The sequence below is a fragment of the Thunnus thynnus genome, chromosome 15 (genome assembly GCF_963924715.1).
Source record: "Thunnus thynnus chromosome 15, fThuThy2.1, whole genome shotgun sequence".
NCBI lineage: Eukaryota > Metazoa > Chordata > Actinopteri > Scombriformes > Scombridae > Thunnus > Thunnus thynnus.
In genome coordinates this window covers 19,025,489-19,043,157 of record NC_089531.1, presented here as the reverse complement: position 1 = coordinate 19,043,157, position 17,669 = coordinate 19,025,489, and the positions used below count along the sequence as shown (strand labels likewise).

Genomic DNA, 17,669 nt, shown 5'->3' with positions numbered 1-17,669 from the left:
AGTTTGATTTTACCATCAGAACCGAGTAAATATTCAGTTTTGAATACATAAAAAGATATTCACGTGTATTTCAGGTAGTGTACTTGTGATTACATCATAACAGCTGTTACACCTGTGCTGTTCCCATATTCATCTAAGACCTAATATAAATAGCTAGGACAGCCAAACACTTTGATAATTAAAATTTATGCAAACCAGCAGGTGAAGAAAAAAAAACACGTGTGACTTCTGTGAGAAATGGATGTTGATGGTCAACAGTTATATAACTCAAGTTTTTGTTTTCGGTTGTAGAAAAGCTGATATTAGCAAAATAATGTTTGTATGAAATAGATAAAATTTAGAGATTCAATATTGCTGTAAATATCTCAGTGTCATAATGAATTAAAATAACTCATCATAATTGCCATTGAGGAGCTGTATAAGCAGACCTCCACAGATATGTTTGCTCATGTTAGTAAATGTAAAACTCTGGATTTACTGGTAGATGTCAGATTAAATGTTTTAGGTAGTTTAGGCCAAACAGTTATGTTGTGTGTATGTGAAGAGTGGCAGTTTAAAATATACACATATATACTGGAAAAGCTACACATTTATTAAGTATACCTTAAAAGTTAAAATGACAATCTGTATTAATAAGGTCTATGGAGAGTTGGGAAGATACTTTGTGTCGCAGTTAAAAAGAGAATTATTGGCCTCTGGAGGAGGCTGCTTAAAGGTAACAAAACTCCCTATTATTGATGAATCAGAATATAAAATTCATGTGCTGCTACTTCATTTAATCAACAAGCAGAGTATGAAAATCTAGAATAGACATGTAAAAGCACTTTAACTAAAACAATCATTTAAATCTACACAAACTTGCAAGAGGAAAAATCTGTGGATTGAAATGTCTTTATTGCATTATTGTTAAAAGTAAATGCCTTTTATTGTAATTCTATAAACATATTTTATAGTCAAATTGGGACAAAAAAGAAAATTTTGAGACTATCAAAAATTGCGTGAATATTCTTTTCGACCAATCACTGTAGTTACATGTGTGAATGTTCAATATTCATAAAAATAAAGGAAATTGAGAGTTTGTCCACAAACCGAAATTTGCAAACTCACAGATTTTTTTATTGAACCACTGGAGTCGAATATGTGAACATCCAACAATTGTGAAAGTAAGAGTTAGAGAAATAACTTCTGTACACACACGTAATATTGTATATATATGTTTTTTTTTTTTGTGTTCCAGACTGTGGATAGACAGCAGGTTGGCCTCTCTGACACACAGTGGAGCTCTGCATCAGCCCAGGTCTTATCTGTGGCAACGAACTTTTATGAATGTCCAACACTGGTGAAAATGAAGGTTTGATAAATGACTTTTCTTCATAAACATTTGTAACTTTTTTGTTGAGGCCCATTGCATTTTAACAGAACAACAGGTGGAAATTCACCAGGTTGTCCATAGCAACCATATCACTTGCTAAGGACAGTCTATGCGAGAAGCACAAACAGACGGAAAGGTGAGAGAACATGAGTGATCATTCCATTTCAGATCAGTACCATAGTTGTTGTGAACACAGTCTTCTTTTCCTCCTTCGTTGTTTGGCTCTCCTGAACTCCAAAAGGCAAAGTTCACTGCAGATCCATCAGACCACATCCATCCTCCTTCCTTCTGGGTGTCACTGAGTCCGATCCAAGTGTATCCCTCAGCATGGTCAAAGTTCTTAATCAAGGATTTGACAAAATTGTGTTCTTCCAGACTGTGGATAGACACCAGGTTGGCACTCTCTGACACACAGTGGAGCTCTGCATCAGCCCAGGTCATATGTGTGGAGACATACTTGTAGCAGCGGCCCTGGAAGCTGTACCAGAACATGGGACAGTTCCCACGCTGTAGCTTCATTTCATGGTCACCTGAAGGAGACTCGGCACCCAGAGCCAGACCAAACAAGAAGAGGAACAAGAGCATGTTGGTAATTTCTTGATTGGAGCTGATCTGCACTGTGAGGTGTGATCAAGAATCGTGCAGAGACAGGGGAAAGGCTGTTCTCTTTTAAATGCTTTAGAGAGGGTGTCTGCACTGCTGGCATTATATGATTGGTCAAGAGCACTTGCCAAATATTTTCACCCACACAGTAACACACAGAAGCTGAGCATAACCCAAGAAAAGACCATCAATTCACCATGAGATTTCATATCAACACTATAATTAGTTAGTTGTGTCTTAAAATAATATTCATATTTACATATGAACATTAAAAGTGTTTTTTCTTGCTGTAATCATTCCTCCTGTTCATACTGGCCGTTAGAAGAGTCATTCCTCATGTGCTTCAATGTAAGTGATGGACAGCCCTCAGTTTGTGCAAATACGTATTTGAAGGTTATCAGAAGCTTATATCCAAATTAGTAAAATCGAATGGATATCTTCCAAAGTTATCAACTTTTTACTGCAAATGTTCCTCTTTTTATTACTATCCTCTCACTGCCATTCAACAGAGAAACACTGTCTGGGGAAACGAAGAGGAATTTTGTACTAAAACACTTTAACTTTGGAAGATATCCACTTAATTCAACTAATATGGAAGACTTTAGCCTCACATTAAATTCAGATGAACTCTGAAATATATTTTTTCACAAAACAAGGACATTGAATTGTGTCCACTTACATTGAAAATGCATTTGGAGGATCTTCTAATTGTCAATATGAACAGCAGGAATGATTACAGTGTTTCAATGTTCATATGGGCACCTGACTGGAGTTTTAAGACCAACTTGAAAAGTTGTGAAGCTATCCTCTAATATGCAGACTAAATGAAGGTTTTTATCCTTTCTCCATGCTCTGCCAAGAAGTTCCAGAAGAATTTTTCTTTTCTGTGAACATCTGAATGAAAATGTTGATAAAAGGGATCAGTGTCTGTCTTTGAAAGAGAGTTTTAATGCACAGACAAGCACTAAACTGCTCATAACACTGAATTTCTGTATGAAAGTGAGCCTTCACCTTCAGATCATCTTTAACTTTTGTCTTGTAATGAATCAAAGATGCTTTTACAAGTAAAATGCTTTGAAAAAAATTGTGGTTCTCACTTGAACATTTCACTCATTGTGATTTTACCTTTGAGTTGAAATGATGTTGAACACATGTTGCATACACATTTGACTTTATTACACTTTACCCCCCTCCCACAGAGTATTTGTACTTGGTGTTCTTGTGATCAAAACAGCTGTTACCAAATTTATCTACTACACAGAGTCTATGAAGTGGTGGAGCAGACTTTGAAAAACACTTTAATAATCTAAACTTACACAAACAAGCAAGTGAAAAACTGCAAATTATTTCACTGTTAATTCTCCTAATAATATGTTTTTGTTTTGCACAATGAGTGGAAGTTACCTGTGTGACTGTCAAGTGTCAGAGAAAATTTGGGTTGATAAAATAACTTGTGTACATACTTCTCCCACATTAGTGGCCTATAAATATCTGCATGGGATCATTATTTACAGGTTAAGTGTGAACACCCCTGATTAAGACTTAAATTCACAACATGTTTAAAATAAACAAGAATCGGTCTTGATGTCTCTCTTGGTAAAGTCTACAGGCTTACCAAGATGTCAGTTATATAACAGTCTGTACTTAACAAGGCCGTAGCTACCATAGATCTTTTTTACTGAAGATATTTTTTACATGTCACAGGTGTGATGTAATAAATTATGACTGAATGACATTTAGCTGGTTAAGTTTCAGGGTCTTGTAGTGTGCATGCAGGCTCACTGTCACACTGTCACGGCTTACTGGAACACTTGAATCAAGCAGAGCCATCATTTATGTTATTAGTAACATCTGTGCTTTTCCCAAAGGACAAATCAAAATGTCTGAGGACCTCCATATCCTCAATAGACCTGGTTTTTGAGAATATGGAGGTCATGTCCTTTGCGGTTTTTTCCAGGGGATTTGTGGGTTTTGAGAACCTGGGGTGAGTTAATATTTTTCATTTTTGTATTATTATTTTTTAAGTATTTAGTATTTCCCTACCAGAATTCATTCCTGTAATAGTGAGAGCTTTGGAGCAACATGAATATCTTCATTTTGGAAAACAACAATATACAGACAATATAGCCAAAACTGAATAAATAAAATGTTTTTTTTTTTCATTCAGGTCATTAAAAATGTGTGAACATTTTTTCTGGGTGAGTGGGATTGTCGTCAGTAATTCTAAATGTCTGACACTTCCCTCATTTCTTCATCATCCATCACCGTTGTTTAGTTGGCAGAAGCCTGCTGAGTAAAAGACTCATCAGGATGACTACAATATGATAGGGGTTAGCAGCATCAGAAAACCTTATTGCTGCTGGGTGTCAATCATCAGTGAAACTACCTCTCTTTCACACACACACACACACACACACACATGCACATAATAGGGAGTGTTTCTTGTTATAGCTTATGCCAACTGGAAAGAGAGCGAGGCAGCTGTTCATATATTATGTTGCTCAGTGCTTTTCCACACACCACCAAAAAGTGCCAAGAAGAATGTTTATTTTTCTGTGATCATCTGAGGGAAGTATTGGTCATAAAAAGTGACCACAGTCTATTTTTTGAAAGAGTTTTTAATGCCTGACAAGGACTAAGCTGATCATAACATTAAAGTTCTGTATAATAGTGCTTTTTCATATTGAGATCAACCTTTGAATTTTGCCTTGTGATGAAGTAAAGATGCTCTTGGCACTAAAATGATTTGGGAAAAAGCCCAGAGCCTCAATTAGAACAGATATAAAAAGTGTATTAAGCCCTGACTGCTGCCTGTGTTAAATAGATCTAATATAAACTAACTCACAACAGTGTGATTTTACCATCAGAACCAAGTAAATATTGAGTTTTGAATACATAAAAAGATATTTACATGTATTTTAGGCAGTGTACTTGTGATTACATCATAAGAGCTGTTACACCTGTGCTGTTCCCATATTTATCTAAAACAGAATATAAATTGCTGGGACAGTCAAGCACTTAGATAATTTGAATTTACACAAACCAGTAGGTGAAGAAATAAAACATGTGGCTTCTGTGAGAAATGGACGTTGATGGTCGACAGTTATATAACTCAAGTTTTAGTTTTTGGTTGTAGAAAAGCTGATATTAGCAAACTAAAGTTTGTATGAAATGGAGAAAAATTAGAGATTCACCCCGCACTGTAGCGTCATTTCATGGTCACCTAAAGGAGACTCGGCACCCAGAGCCAGACCAACCAAGAAGAGGAATGAGAGTATTTATTTTCTGTGATCATCTGAGGGAAGTATTGGTCATAAAAAGCGATCACAAAGAGTTTTTAATGCCTCACAAGGACTAAGCTGATCATAACACTAAAGCATTCACCTTTGAACATCAACTACCAATTAGTTAGTTGTGTCTTAAAATAATATACATATTTAATTCAACTAATATGGAAGACTTTAGCCTCACATTAAATTCAGAGGAACTCTGAAATATGTTTTTTCATAAAATGAGGACGGTGAATTTTGTCCACTTACATTGAAAATGCATTTGGAGGATCTTCTAATTGTCAGTATGAACAGGAGGAATGATTACAGTGTTTCAATATTCATATGGGCACCTGACTGGAGTTTAAAGACCAACTAGAAAAATTGTGAAGCTATCCTCTAATATGCTGACTAAATGAAGGTTTTATCCTTTCTCCATGCTCTGCCAAGAAGTTCCAGAAGAATTTTTCTTTTCTGTGAACATCTGAATGAAAATGTTGGTGATAAAAAGGGATCAGTGTCTGTCTTTGAAAGAGAGTTTTAATGCACAGACAAGCATTAAACTGCTCATAACACTGAATTTCTGTATGAAAGTGAGCCTTCACCTTTAGATCATCTTTAATTTTTGTCTTGTAATGAATCAAAGATGCTTTTACAAGTAAAATGCTTTGAAAAAAATTGTGGTTCTCACTTGAACATTTCACTCATTGTGATTTTACCTTTAGGCTGAAATGATGTTGAACATGTGTTGCATGCATGACTTTATTACACTTTATCTCCCTCCCACAGAGTATTTGTACTCGGTGTTCGTGTGATCAAAACAGCTGTTACCAAATTTATCTACTACACAGAGTCTATGAAGTGGTGGAGCAGACTTTGAAAAACACTTTAATAATCTAAACAAGCAAGTGGAAAAACTGCAAATTATTTCACTGTTAATTCTCCTAATAATATGTTTTTGTTTTGCACAATGAGTGGAAGTTACCTGTGTGACTGTCAAGTGTCAGAGAAAATTTGGGTTGATAAAATAACTTGTGTACATACTTCTCCCACATTAGTGGCCTATAAATATCTGCATGGGATCATTATTTACAGGTTAAGTGTGAACACCCCTGATTAAGATCTTCATTCACAACATGTTTAAAATAAACAAGAATCGGTCTTGATGTCTCTCTTGGTAAAATCTACAGGCTTACCAAGATGTCAGTTATATAACAGTCTGTACTTAACAAGGCCGTAGCTACCATAGATCTTTTTAACTGAAGATATTTTTTACATGTCACAGGTGTGATGTAATAAATTATGACTGAATGACATTTAGCTGGTTAAGTTTCAGGGTCTTGTAGTGTGCATGCAGGCTCACTGTCACACTGTCACGGCTTACTGGAACACTTGAATCAAGCAACATCTGAATGAAAATGTTGGTGATAAAAAGGGATCAGTGTCTGTCTTTGAAAGAGAGTTTTAATGCACAGACAAGCACTAAACTGCTCATAACACTGAATTTCTGTATGAAAGTGGGCCTTCATCTTTACATCCTCTTTAACTTTTGCTTGTAATGAATCAAAGATGCTTTTACAAGTAAAATGCTTTGGAAAATTGTGGTTCTCACTTGAACATTTCACTCATTGTGATTTTACCTTTGAGTTGAAATGATGTTGAAAACGTGTTGCATACATGACTTTATTACACTTTACCCCCCTCCCACAGAGTATTTGTACTCGGTGTTCTTGTGATCAAAACAGCTGTTACCAAATTTATCTACTACACAGAGTCTATGAAGTGGTGGAGCAGACTTTGAAAAACACTTTAATAATCTAAATTTACACAAACAAGCAAGTGAAAAACAGTGAATTATTTCACTGTTAATTCTCCTAATATTGTTTTGTTTTGCACAATGAGTGGAAGTTACCTGTGTGACTGTCAAATGTCAGAGAAAATTTGGGTTGATAAAATAACTTGTGTACATACTTCCCCCACATTAGTGGCCTATAAATATCTGCATGGGATCATTATTTACATTTTAAGTGTGGACCCCTGATTAAGACTTTCATTCACACAACATTTTTAAAATAAACAAGAAGAGGTCTTGATGGCTCTCTTGGTAAAGTCTACAGGCCTACCAAGATGTCAATTATATAACAGTCTGTACTTAACAAGGCCGTAACTACCATATATCTTTTTAACATATGTGAACATCCAACAATGGTGAAAGTAAGAGTTAGAGAAATAACTTCTGTACACACATGTAAAATTGTATATATGTTTATTTTTTGTGTTTCAGACTGTGGATAGACAGCAGGTTGGCCTCTCTGACACACAGTGGAGCTCTGCATCAGCCCAGGTCTTATCTGTAGCGACAAACTTTTATGAATGTCCAACACTGGTGAAAATGAAGGTTTGATAAATGACTTTTCTTCATAAACATTTGTAACTTTTTTGTTGAGGCCCATTGCATTTTAACAGAACAACAGGTGGAAATTCACCAGGTCGTCCATAGCAACCATGTCAGTTGCTAAGGACAGAGTATGCGAGAAGCACAAACAGACGGAAGGGTATCAGAACATTTGCCATCATTCCATTTTAGACCAGTATCATAGTTGTTGAGAACACAGTCTTCATTTCCTCCTGAGTTGTTTGGCTCTCCTGAATTCCAAAAGTCAAAGTCCACTGCACATCCATCAGACCACATCCATCCTCCTTCCTTCTGGGTGTCACTGAGTCCGATCCAAGTGAGTCCCTCAGCATGGTCAAAGTTCTTAATCAGGGATTTGACGAACTTCTGTTCTTCCAGACTGTGGATAGACACCAGGTTGGCCTTCTCTGACACACAGTGGAGCTCTGCATCAGCCCAGGTCATATGTGTGGAGACATACTTGTAGCAGCGGCCATTGAAGCTGAACCAGAAGATGGGACAGTTACCACGCTGTAGCTTCAATTGATGGTCACCTGAAGGAGTCTCAGCACCGAGAGCCAGACCAAACAAGAAGAGGAACAAGAGCATGATGGTGTCTCTCTGTCACAGGAGCAGGATGAGAGGTTGATCTGTTAGTTGGAGCTGATCTGCACCGTTAAATGTTATCAAGAATCTTGCAGAGACAGGTAAAAGGCTGCTTTCTTTTATATGCTTCAGAGAGGCTGTCTGCACTGATGGTGTGATATTTTGTAATGTTTGGCTAATAATCAACCAGGACTCTGAAATGAAAACAAGGAAATCAAAGAGAAGCAATAACTGCTTTACTATTGATCACTATTGATTTACAGTTGTTAAACTTTGGCACTTTCAGGAGAGCTCTGCTGTTTGTTTTTCTATATAATTCTATTTTTGCATCCAAAAAGTGCTTAACAATATTATTACAGTATCAGTCAAAACCATTTAATCCTTTTATTGTGGCACTGAGCTTTTCTATTGGAACAACTTCAAGTAGAAGGTTATTACATTATATTATTGTGTGAAGTGAAGGAGTTTGTTCCGCTTATATCTACCTGAGTCCAAAGTTCTTTGGCAGCCCTAATAAAAACTGTCCTAGATCTTTACATATATTCTGCATTAAAATGTTACTATTCTCTTTGGTTACATGACCAGAGCTCAGCTATTTTTAATTTAATTTCAAAAGCAAGAAATGTGCGTTCCACCTGTCAATTTACTTTTAATAAACAAATCATAAAAATTATGAAGGTCCCATCACAGGTTTTCCGTATTATGTTCTTTACTGCTCTGTTACCTATTACAAAAATATGAAATAAAACCTTTGTTCAGTGTGAAGTTAATTATGAACTTCTCTATTTGTCCAAGAAGGGCCACATCCCGTGATAATTTGAGGTGGTGAGCTCGAAAATGAGCAAAAACATCTTTTTGAGGAATTCCAAAAGTAGAATTTTGAACTTGTGTAAAACACATAATATAATAATCAAGCAATCCATATTAATCATGAGTTATACAGGAGAAAGTATCATTTCTACCCATGACTTATTCATATCCTGCTGGACCCCGATAGAGTTCACAAGTGTAAAGTTGACTGATCAACACGACTCAAGAGGATCTTCTCTTTAATTTAGATAGCAGTTAGCCCACTTATAGATGAGTCTACTATGACAGTCTCAATTATAACATTTGGAAATCTGTCTTTGCAGCTGTAAGGTTTTCATTCTTAATCTGGGTTTTTTTTCTTGCTATATGAACGTTGAGAAATCTTTTTCAAAATCTTTTTCAAAATCTTTTGCTGTCTTCTTTGTGATATATATAAGTGTCATCTGCACAAGAGTCTTCGGGTTAATACATTCACTTTTATTACATTTATTTTAGAAAAATTGACATAGTAAAATGTTGCTTTTGAAAAGACGTGCCATCTGAAAAATGTATAGGTCCATGTTATATAAAGTACAATATAAAAATGAGCATCACCAATTGGCACAAAAATATCATAGTCTAATGAAAAATGTGAATAAGGAGTGTTTGGTTAAAAATCATCCAGGAAATGAAAATAAGGAAACCAAAGAGAAGCAATAACTGCTACTTATTGACTTACAGTTGTTGAACTTTGGCACTTTCAGGAAAGCTCTTGTTATTTTTTATATATAATCATATCTTCATTGCATCATAACAATGCTCAACAACATGATTACAGTAACTATCAATTATATAACAGAGAAGGGATGATGGAAAATGGGTGGAGGATGATAACACATTATACATATATTTATGCAATATCTCATACTTACTATTGTGCACAGGCAAATCCACTTCTGCTGTCCATTACATAGAAATGCAGGAATCCAGTGTGCCTTTTGTCATTTGTCATTTGGTCACTAAGGTCACTGGGACTATTGATTGATCAGAGGGTGCCAGAGATCCATAAAGTTGTTGTCATTAAACCGGGATGTCATTGTGTTTCAGTGTAATTTAGATCTAAATTGCAAAAGGAAAAATTTGTGGACTGAAATGTCTTCATGCCATTATTGTTAAAAGTGAATGACTTTTTTTTTTTGCAATTCTATCAATAATACATTTTTGTGTGGGGAAAAAGTTGTGTGAATATTCCTCTTGAACAATCACTGGAGTTACATATTTGAATGTAAAATATTCATGAAAATAGAGGGAATCAGAGAAGTTGTCTAAACAAATTGGCTAATTCCCTTTTTTTCAATCGATGGAGTTACCTATGTGAAGGGCCATCATCAGTGAAAAACATTTTTAACTTTTTTGTGGAGGCCCATTGCATTACAACAGAGCAATAGTTGTAAATTCATCAGGTTGTCCATAGCAAACCCGAACAGACAGATGTCATTGCTGTAAACACAGTTTTCATCTCATCCAGCGTTGTTTTCCTGCTTTCCAAAAGATAAAGCTGCACATCTGTCAGACCACATCTGTCCTCCTTCCTTCTGGATTTCACTGAGTCTGATCCAAGTGAGTCCCTCAGCATGGTCGAAGTTCTTGATCAGTGATTTGACAAAAGTATTTCCACCCAGACTGTGGATAGACACCAGGTTGGCCTTCTCTGACACACAGTGGAGCTCTGCATCAGCCCAAGTCATACATGTGGTGATGTACTTGTAGAAGCTGCCGTTCAAGCTTTACCAAGACATGGGACAGTTGCCAAACAGACCAAAGAAGAAGAGGAACAAGAGCATGATGGTGTCTCTCTGTCACAGGAGCAGGATGAGGTGCTGATGTGTTAAATGGAGCTGATCTGCACTGTTGGATGCTATCAAGGATCTTGTAGAGACAGCTGAAATGCTTTCTTTTATCTCTGTCGGAGAGGCTGTTGGAGTGATATCATTGGTCAAATGCATTGAGAAACACAATTAGTTGTACACTACCACACAGTGTCTGAACATAACCTAAAGAAAAGATCACCAGCTGTCATAAAACCTATAATTTATTCATTTCCGATAAAGTTGTGACATAGTAAAACACAGCTTTAAAAAAGACGTGGCTTCAGTTGTCAGAAGGTTAAAGGGACACGAGGGGAGACGTATTGCTTTGTGCTTGACATCTTTTCTCATTTACAACAGATAAATACTAACAACATACCAAATATGGGCATATATTTACACATTAACAATATTACGTTAGTACAAAACCTTCAACATGTCCTCTCTTGCATTGTGAACTTTGTGTTTTCTGTTTTATCATGCAAACAGGTTTTAAACAACATTGCTTTGAAGAAAACATAACTTAAACAGTCATAACATGGACCAATAAAAACCCAAAAACACCCTCATGTTGATTTCCTCTCCATTGCAGCACTTGACACCAGAGGAGAGAGATAAGCGTCATCACACTGACTTGCTCTCCTGCTGCCCTCAAGTGGCCACAACACATAACAACAAGTACTTTTACATTCCAGCATTACATCTTCCTGAAGTATGCACTTCCACATTGTTGAACCTCTGAACATGGCACATAAACTGACACATTGTCACCTCAGAAATACATAAATAAACTTGTGACGGTCCCCTGGCTTGTGCTTGCACTTTGTTTCTGTGATGCAGCAGGTACCTGGAGGGCGGTGAGCTGATCATGATTGACATAAAAGCTGGTATGGATTTGAAGGGTTAGTAATAAACAAAAAGATGTCTTCTGCATACAGCTCAATCTTATACATAAAAGATCTTATTTGGAATCCTAATATAAAGCTGTGACTCCTAATGGTCTCAGCTAGCAGCTACATGGCCAGACTGTGGATAGACACCAGGTTGGCACTCTCTGACACACAGTGGAACTCTGCATCAGCCCAGGTAATACATGTACAGACTCGGCACCCAGAGCCAGACCAAACAAGAAGAGGAACAAGAGCATGTTGGTGTCTCTCTGTCACAGGAGCAGGATGAGAGGTTGATCTGTTGGTTGGAGCTGATCTGTACCATTAAATGTTATCAAGAATCATGCAGAGACTGGTGAAAGGCTGCTTTCTTTTATCTGCTTCAGAGAGGTTGTCTGCACTCATGGTGTGATATCATTGGTTAAAAGCACTTGGCAAACACAAACAGTTTTACTCACCCACACAGTATGTAAACATATTGAAGTTCTGTTTAAAAGTGGGTCTTCATCAGAGCTCTACAGTACATCTATGCTGCATGACTCAATGTAACATTTGTGATTGCTTTATTATTGATGACTATTGATTTACATTTGTTGAACTTTGGCATTTTCGGTAGATCTCTACTGATTGTTTTCTATGTAATTATATTTTTATTGCATCAAAAACATGCTCAACAACATTATTACAGTATCAGTCAGAATCCTTTAATCATTTTATTGTGGCACTGAGCTTTTCTATTAGAACAACCTAAAGTAGAAGTTTATTATATTTTATTATATATGATATTATTATATATTATACAGTTATATAGTACACATTTTCTTGCTAAGGAAATGAGTTTATTCTACTTATATCTACCTGAGTTCAAGGTTCTTTGGCAGCCCTAATAAAAACGGTCAGATTTTTACATATATTCTGCATTAAAATGTTACTATTCTCTTTGGTTACATGACCAGAGCTCAGTTATTTTTAATTTAATTTCAAAAGCAAGAAATGTACGTTCCACCTGTCAATTTACTTTTAATAAACAAAGGGGATCTAATAGGATCGGTTTTGAAAGAAGGGAATACGAGGCCCAAATATATTCTTCCCAAAAATGTTCATCTTAAAAATTATGAAGGTCCTTTTCCCTTCACAGATTTTCGGTATTATGTTCATTACTGCTCTGTTAACTATTGTAAAAATATGAAATAAAACCTTTGTTCAGTCTGAAATGAATTTGTCCAAGAAAGGCCATATCCTTTATTACTGCTCTTTTAGCTATGTTGCACATTTCATATCAAAACTATAAATAGTTAATTGTGTCTTAAAATAATATTCATATTTACATATGAACATTGAAAGCATTTTTCCTTGCTGTAATCATTCCTCCTGTTCATACTGGCCGTTAGAAGATTCATTCTTAATGTGCTTCAATGTAAGTGATGGACAGCCCTCAGTTTGTGCAAATATGTATTTGAAGTTTATCAGAAGCTCATGTCCAAACACCTTCCAAAGTTATCAACTTTTTACTGCAAATGTTGTAAAGGGATCAGTGTCTATCTTTGAAAGAGAATTTTAATACACAGACAAGGACTAAACTGCTCATAACCCTGAATTTCTGTATGAAAGTGAGCCTTCACCTTCAGATCATCTTTAACTTTTGTCTTGTAATGAATCAAAGATGCTTTTACAAGTAAAATGCTTTCGAAAAAATTGTGGTTCTCACTTGAACATTTCACTCATTGTGATTTTACCTTTGAGTTGAAATGTTGTTGAACACGTGTTGCATACACATTTGACTTTATTGCACTTTACCCCCCTCCCACAGAGTATTTGTACTCGGTGTTCTTGTGATCAAAACAGCTGTTACCAAATTTATCTACTACACAGAGTCTATGAAGTGGTGGAGCAGACTTTGAAAAACACTTTAATAATCTAAACTTACACAAACAAGCAAGTGAAAAATAGTAAATCATTTCACTGTTAATTCTCTTATTTTAATATTATTGTTTTACACAATGAGTGGAAGTTACCTGTGTGACTGTCAAGTGTCAGAGAAAATTTGGGTTGATAAAATAACTTGTGTACATACTTCCCCCACATTAGTGGCCTATAAATATCTGCATGGGATCATTAATTACATGTTAAGTGTGGACACCCCTGATTAAGACTTTCATTCACACAACATTTTTAAAATAAACAAGAATCGGTCTTGATGTCTCTCTTGGTAAAGTCTACAGGCTTACCAAGATGTCAGTTATATAACAGTCTCTACTTAACAAGGCCGTAACTACCATAGATCTTTTTTACTGAAGATATTTTTTACATGTCACAGGTGTGATATAATAAATTATGACTGAATTACATTTAACTGGTTCAGTTTCAGGGTCTTGTAGTGTGCATGCAGGCTCACTGTCACACTGTCACGGCTTACTGGAACACTTGAATCAAACAGAGCCATCATTAATGTTATTAGTAACATCTGTGCTTTTCCCAAAGGACAAATCAAAATGTCTGAGGACCTCCATATCCTCAATAGACCTGGTTTTTTGAGGATATGGAGGTCATGTCCTCTGCAGTTTTTTTTAAGCTAATATTTCATTTTTCGTGACATTATATTATATATATACTGGAATTTTATTCCTGCGATAGTGAGAGTTTGGAACAACATTAAAATCTTAATATTGGAGAACAAAAATATACAGACAATATAGTTAAAACTGAATACATAAAATGTTTTTTTTTTCTTTTTTAAATAGAGATCATTAAAAATTGTGTACACATTTTTTCTGGGCAAACATTTTCAGTTGCCAACATAAGCCAGAAATGACCAGCTCACCTAGAAATGTCAAATGAAAGCTACAACTTATTCAAATAATACATGAGGTCTAATCCATTCACTCTCCTTCCACCCCAATAAAGATGTGAGGTAAAAACTGATTGGTGTTGTTTTAAACAAAACTAAGTTAAGGAATGAATACATCTTTTCTTCGTGCACTACCAAAAAGTGCCAAGAAGAATGTTTATTTTTTTGTGATCATCTATTGGTCATAAAAAGTGATCACAGTCTGTCTTTGAAAGAGTTTTTAATGCCTGACAAGGACTTAGCTTATCATAACATTAAAGTGTTCACCTTTGAATTTTGCCTTGTGATGAAGTAAAGATGCTCTTGGCACTAAAATGATTTGGGAAAAAGCCCAGAGCCTCAGTTAGAACAGATATAAAAAGTGTATTAAGCCCTGGCTGCTGCCTGTGTTAAATAGATCTAATATAAACTAACTGAAGACAGTTTGATTTTACCATCAGAACCAAGTAAATATTGAGTTTTGAATACATAAAAAGATATTTACATGTATTTTAGGCAGTGTACTTGTGATTACATCATAAGAGCTGTTACACCTGTGCTGTTCCCATATTCATCTAAGACCTAATATAAATAGCTAGGACAGCCAAACACTTTGATAATTAAAATTTATGCAAACCAGCAGGTGAAGAAATAAAACATGTGACTTCTGTGAGAAATGGATGTTGATGGTCAACAGTTATATAACTCAAGTTTTTGTTTTCGGTTGTAGAAAAGATGATATTAGCAAAATGTTTTCATGAGATAGATAAAATTTAGAGATTCACTATTGCTTTAAATATCTCAGTGTCATAATGAATTAAAATGGCTCATTATAATTGCCATTGAGGAGCTGTATAAGCAGACCTCCACAGATATGTTTGCTCATGTTAGTAAATGTAAAACTCTGGATTTACTTGCAGATGTCAGATTAAATGTTGTAGGTAGTTTAGGCCAAACAGTTATGTTGTGTGTATGTGAAGAGTGGCAGTTTAAAATATACACATATATACTGGAAAAGCTATACATTTATTAAGTATACCTTAAAAGTTAAAATGACAATCTGTATTAATAAGGTCTATGGAGAGTTGGGAAGATACTTTGTGTTGCAGTTAAAGAGAATTATTGTCCTCTGGAGGAAGCTGCTTTAAGGTAACAAAACTCCCTATTATTGATGAATCAGAATATAAAATTCATGTGCTGCTACTTCATTTAATCAACAAGCAGAGTATGAAAATCTAGAATAGACATGTAAAAGCTCTTTAACTAAAACAATCATTTAAATCTAAACAAATGTGCAAGAAGAAAAATCTATGGATTGAAATGTCTTTATTGCATTATTGTTAATAGTAAATGCTTTTATTGTAATTCTATAAACATATTTTACAGTCAAATTGGGACAAAAAAGAAAATTTTGAGACTATCAAAAAATTGCGTGAATATTCTTTTTGACCAATCACTGTAGTTACATGTGTGAATGTTCAATATTCATAAAAATAAAGGAAATTGTGAGTATGTCCACAAACCGAAATTTGCAAACTCACACAGATTTTTTTATTGAACCACTGGAGTCGAATATGTGAACATCCAACAATTGTGAAAGTAAGAGTTAGAGAAATAACTTCTGTACACACACGTAATATTGTATATATATGTTTATTTTTTGTGTTCCAGACTGTGGATAGACAGCAGGTTGGCCTCTCTGACACAGTGGAGCTCTGCATCAGCCCAAGTCATACCATTTGCTAAGAACAGCCTATGCGAGAAGCACAAACAGACGGAAAGGTTTTAGAACATGAGTGATCATTCCATTTCAGATCAGTACCATAGTTGTTGTGAGCACAGTCTTCTTTTCCTCCATAGTTGCTTGGCTCTCCTGAATTCCAAAAGGCAAAGTTCACTGCAGATCCATCAGACCACATCCATCCTCCTTCCTTCTGGGTGTCACTGAGTCCGATCCAAGTGAATCCCTCAGCAGTGTCAAAGTTCTTGATCAGGGATTTGACAAAATTGTGTTCGTCCAGACTGTGGATTGACACCAGGTTGGCATTCTCTGACACACAGTGGAGCTCTGCATCAGCCCAGGTCATATGTGTGGAGACATACTTGTAGCAGCGGCCCTGGAAGCTGTACCAGAACATGGGACAGTTACCACGCTGTAGCTTCATTTCATGGTCACCTGAAGGAGACTCGGCACCCAGAGCCAGACCAAACAAGAAGAGGAACAAGAGCATGTTGGTAATTTCTTGATTGGAGCTGATCTGCACTGTGAGGTGTGATCAAGAATCGTGCAGAGACAGGGGAAAGGCTGTTCTCTTTTAAATGCTTTAGAGAGGGTGTCTGCACTGCTGGCATTATATGATTGGTCAAGAGCACTTGCCAAATATTTTCACCCACACAGTAACACACAGAAGCTGAACATAACCCAAGAAAAGACCATCGATTCACCATGAGATTTCATATCAACACTATAATTAGTTAGTTGTGTCTTAAAATAATATTCATATTTACATATGAACATTGAAAGTGTTTTTTTCCTTGCTGTAATCATTCCTCCTGTTCATACTGGCCGTTAGAAGAGTCATTCCTCATGTGCTTCAATGTAAGTGATGGACAGCCCTCAGTTTGTGCAAATACGTATTTGAAGGTTATCAGAAGCTTATATTCAAATTAGTAAAATCAAGTGGATATCTTCCACCTTTTTACTGCAAATGTTCCTCTTTTTATTACTATCCTCTCACTGCCATTCAACAGAGAAACACTGTCTGTGGAAACAAAGAGGAATTTTGTACTAAAACACTTTAACTTTGGAAGATATTCACTTAATTTAACAAGTGTGGATGACTTAAGCCTCACATTAAATTCAGATAAACTCTGAAATATATTTTTTCATAAAACAAGGACATTGAATTGTGTCCACTTACATTGAAAATGCATTTGGAGGATCTTCTAATGGTCAGTGTGAATAGCAGGAATGATTACAGTGTTTCAATGTCCATATGGGCACCTGACTGGAGTTTTAAGACCAACTTGAAAAGTTGTGAAGCTATCCT

At 35.8% G+C, this 17,669-nt stretch overlaps 3 protein-coding genes across 3 annotated transcripts; all 3 read right to left on the bottom strand.

Moving 5' to 3' along the window:
* Window positions 1–1,403: 1,403 nt before the first annotated feature.
* LOC137198194 (lactose-binding lectin l-2-like) lies at window positions 1,404–2,965 on the bottom strand. Its single transcript, XM_067611856.1, has one exon. The coding sequence runs from the start codon at window positions 1,955–1,957 to the stop codon at window positions 1,469–1,471; it is 489 nt and encodes a 162-aa protein (XP_067467957.1). The 5' UTR covers window positions 1,958–2,965; the 3' UTR covers window positions 1,404–1,468.
* A 4,528-nt stretch (window positions 2,966–7,493) lies between these two features.
* Window positions 7,494–8,307, bottom strand: LOC137198193 (lactose-binding lectin l-2-like). Its single transcript, XM_067611855.1, has one exon. It carries the CDS (start codon window positions 8,246–8,248, stop codon window positions 7,760–7,762), a length of 489 nt encoding a protein of 162 aa, XP_067467956.1. The 5' UTR covers window positions 8,249–8,307; the 3' UTR covers window positions 7,494–7,759.
* Window positions 8,308–16,343: 8,036 nt separating this feature from the next.
* Window positions 16,344–17,287, bottom strand: LOC137198190 (lactose-binding lectin l-2-like). The gene has a single exon (XM_067611853.1). It carries the CDS (start codon window positions 16,848–16,850, stop codon window positions 16,362–16,364), a length of 489 nt encoding a protein of 162 aa, XP_067467954.1. The 5' UTR covers window positions 16,851–17,287; the 3' UTR covers window positions 16,344–16,361.
* Window positions 17,288–17,669: the final 382 nt, after the last annotated feature.

Coding starts and splice junctions, on each gene's coding strand:
- LOC137198190 (XM_067611853.1), bottom strand. CDS start 16,850: ATGCTCTTGTTCCTCTTCTTGTTTGGTCTGGCTCTGGGTGCCGAGTCT.
- LOC137198194 (XM_067611856.1), bottom strand. CDS start 1,957: ATGCTCTTGTTCCTCTTCTTGTTTGGTCTGGCTCTGGGTGCCGAGTCT.
- LOC137198193 (XM_067611855.1), bottom strand. CDS start 8,248: ATGCTCTTGTTCCTCTTCTTGTTTGGTCTGGCTCTCGGTGCTGAGACT.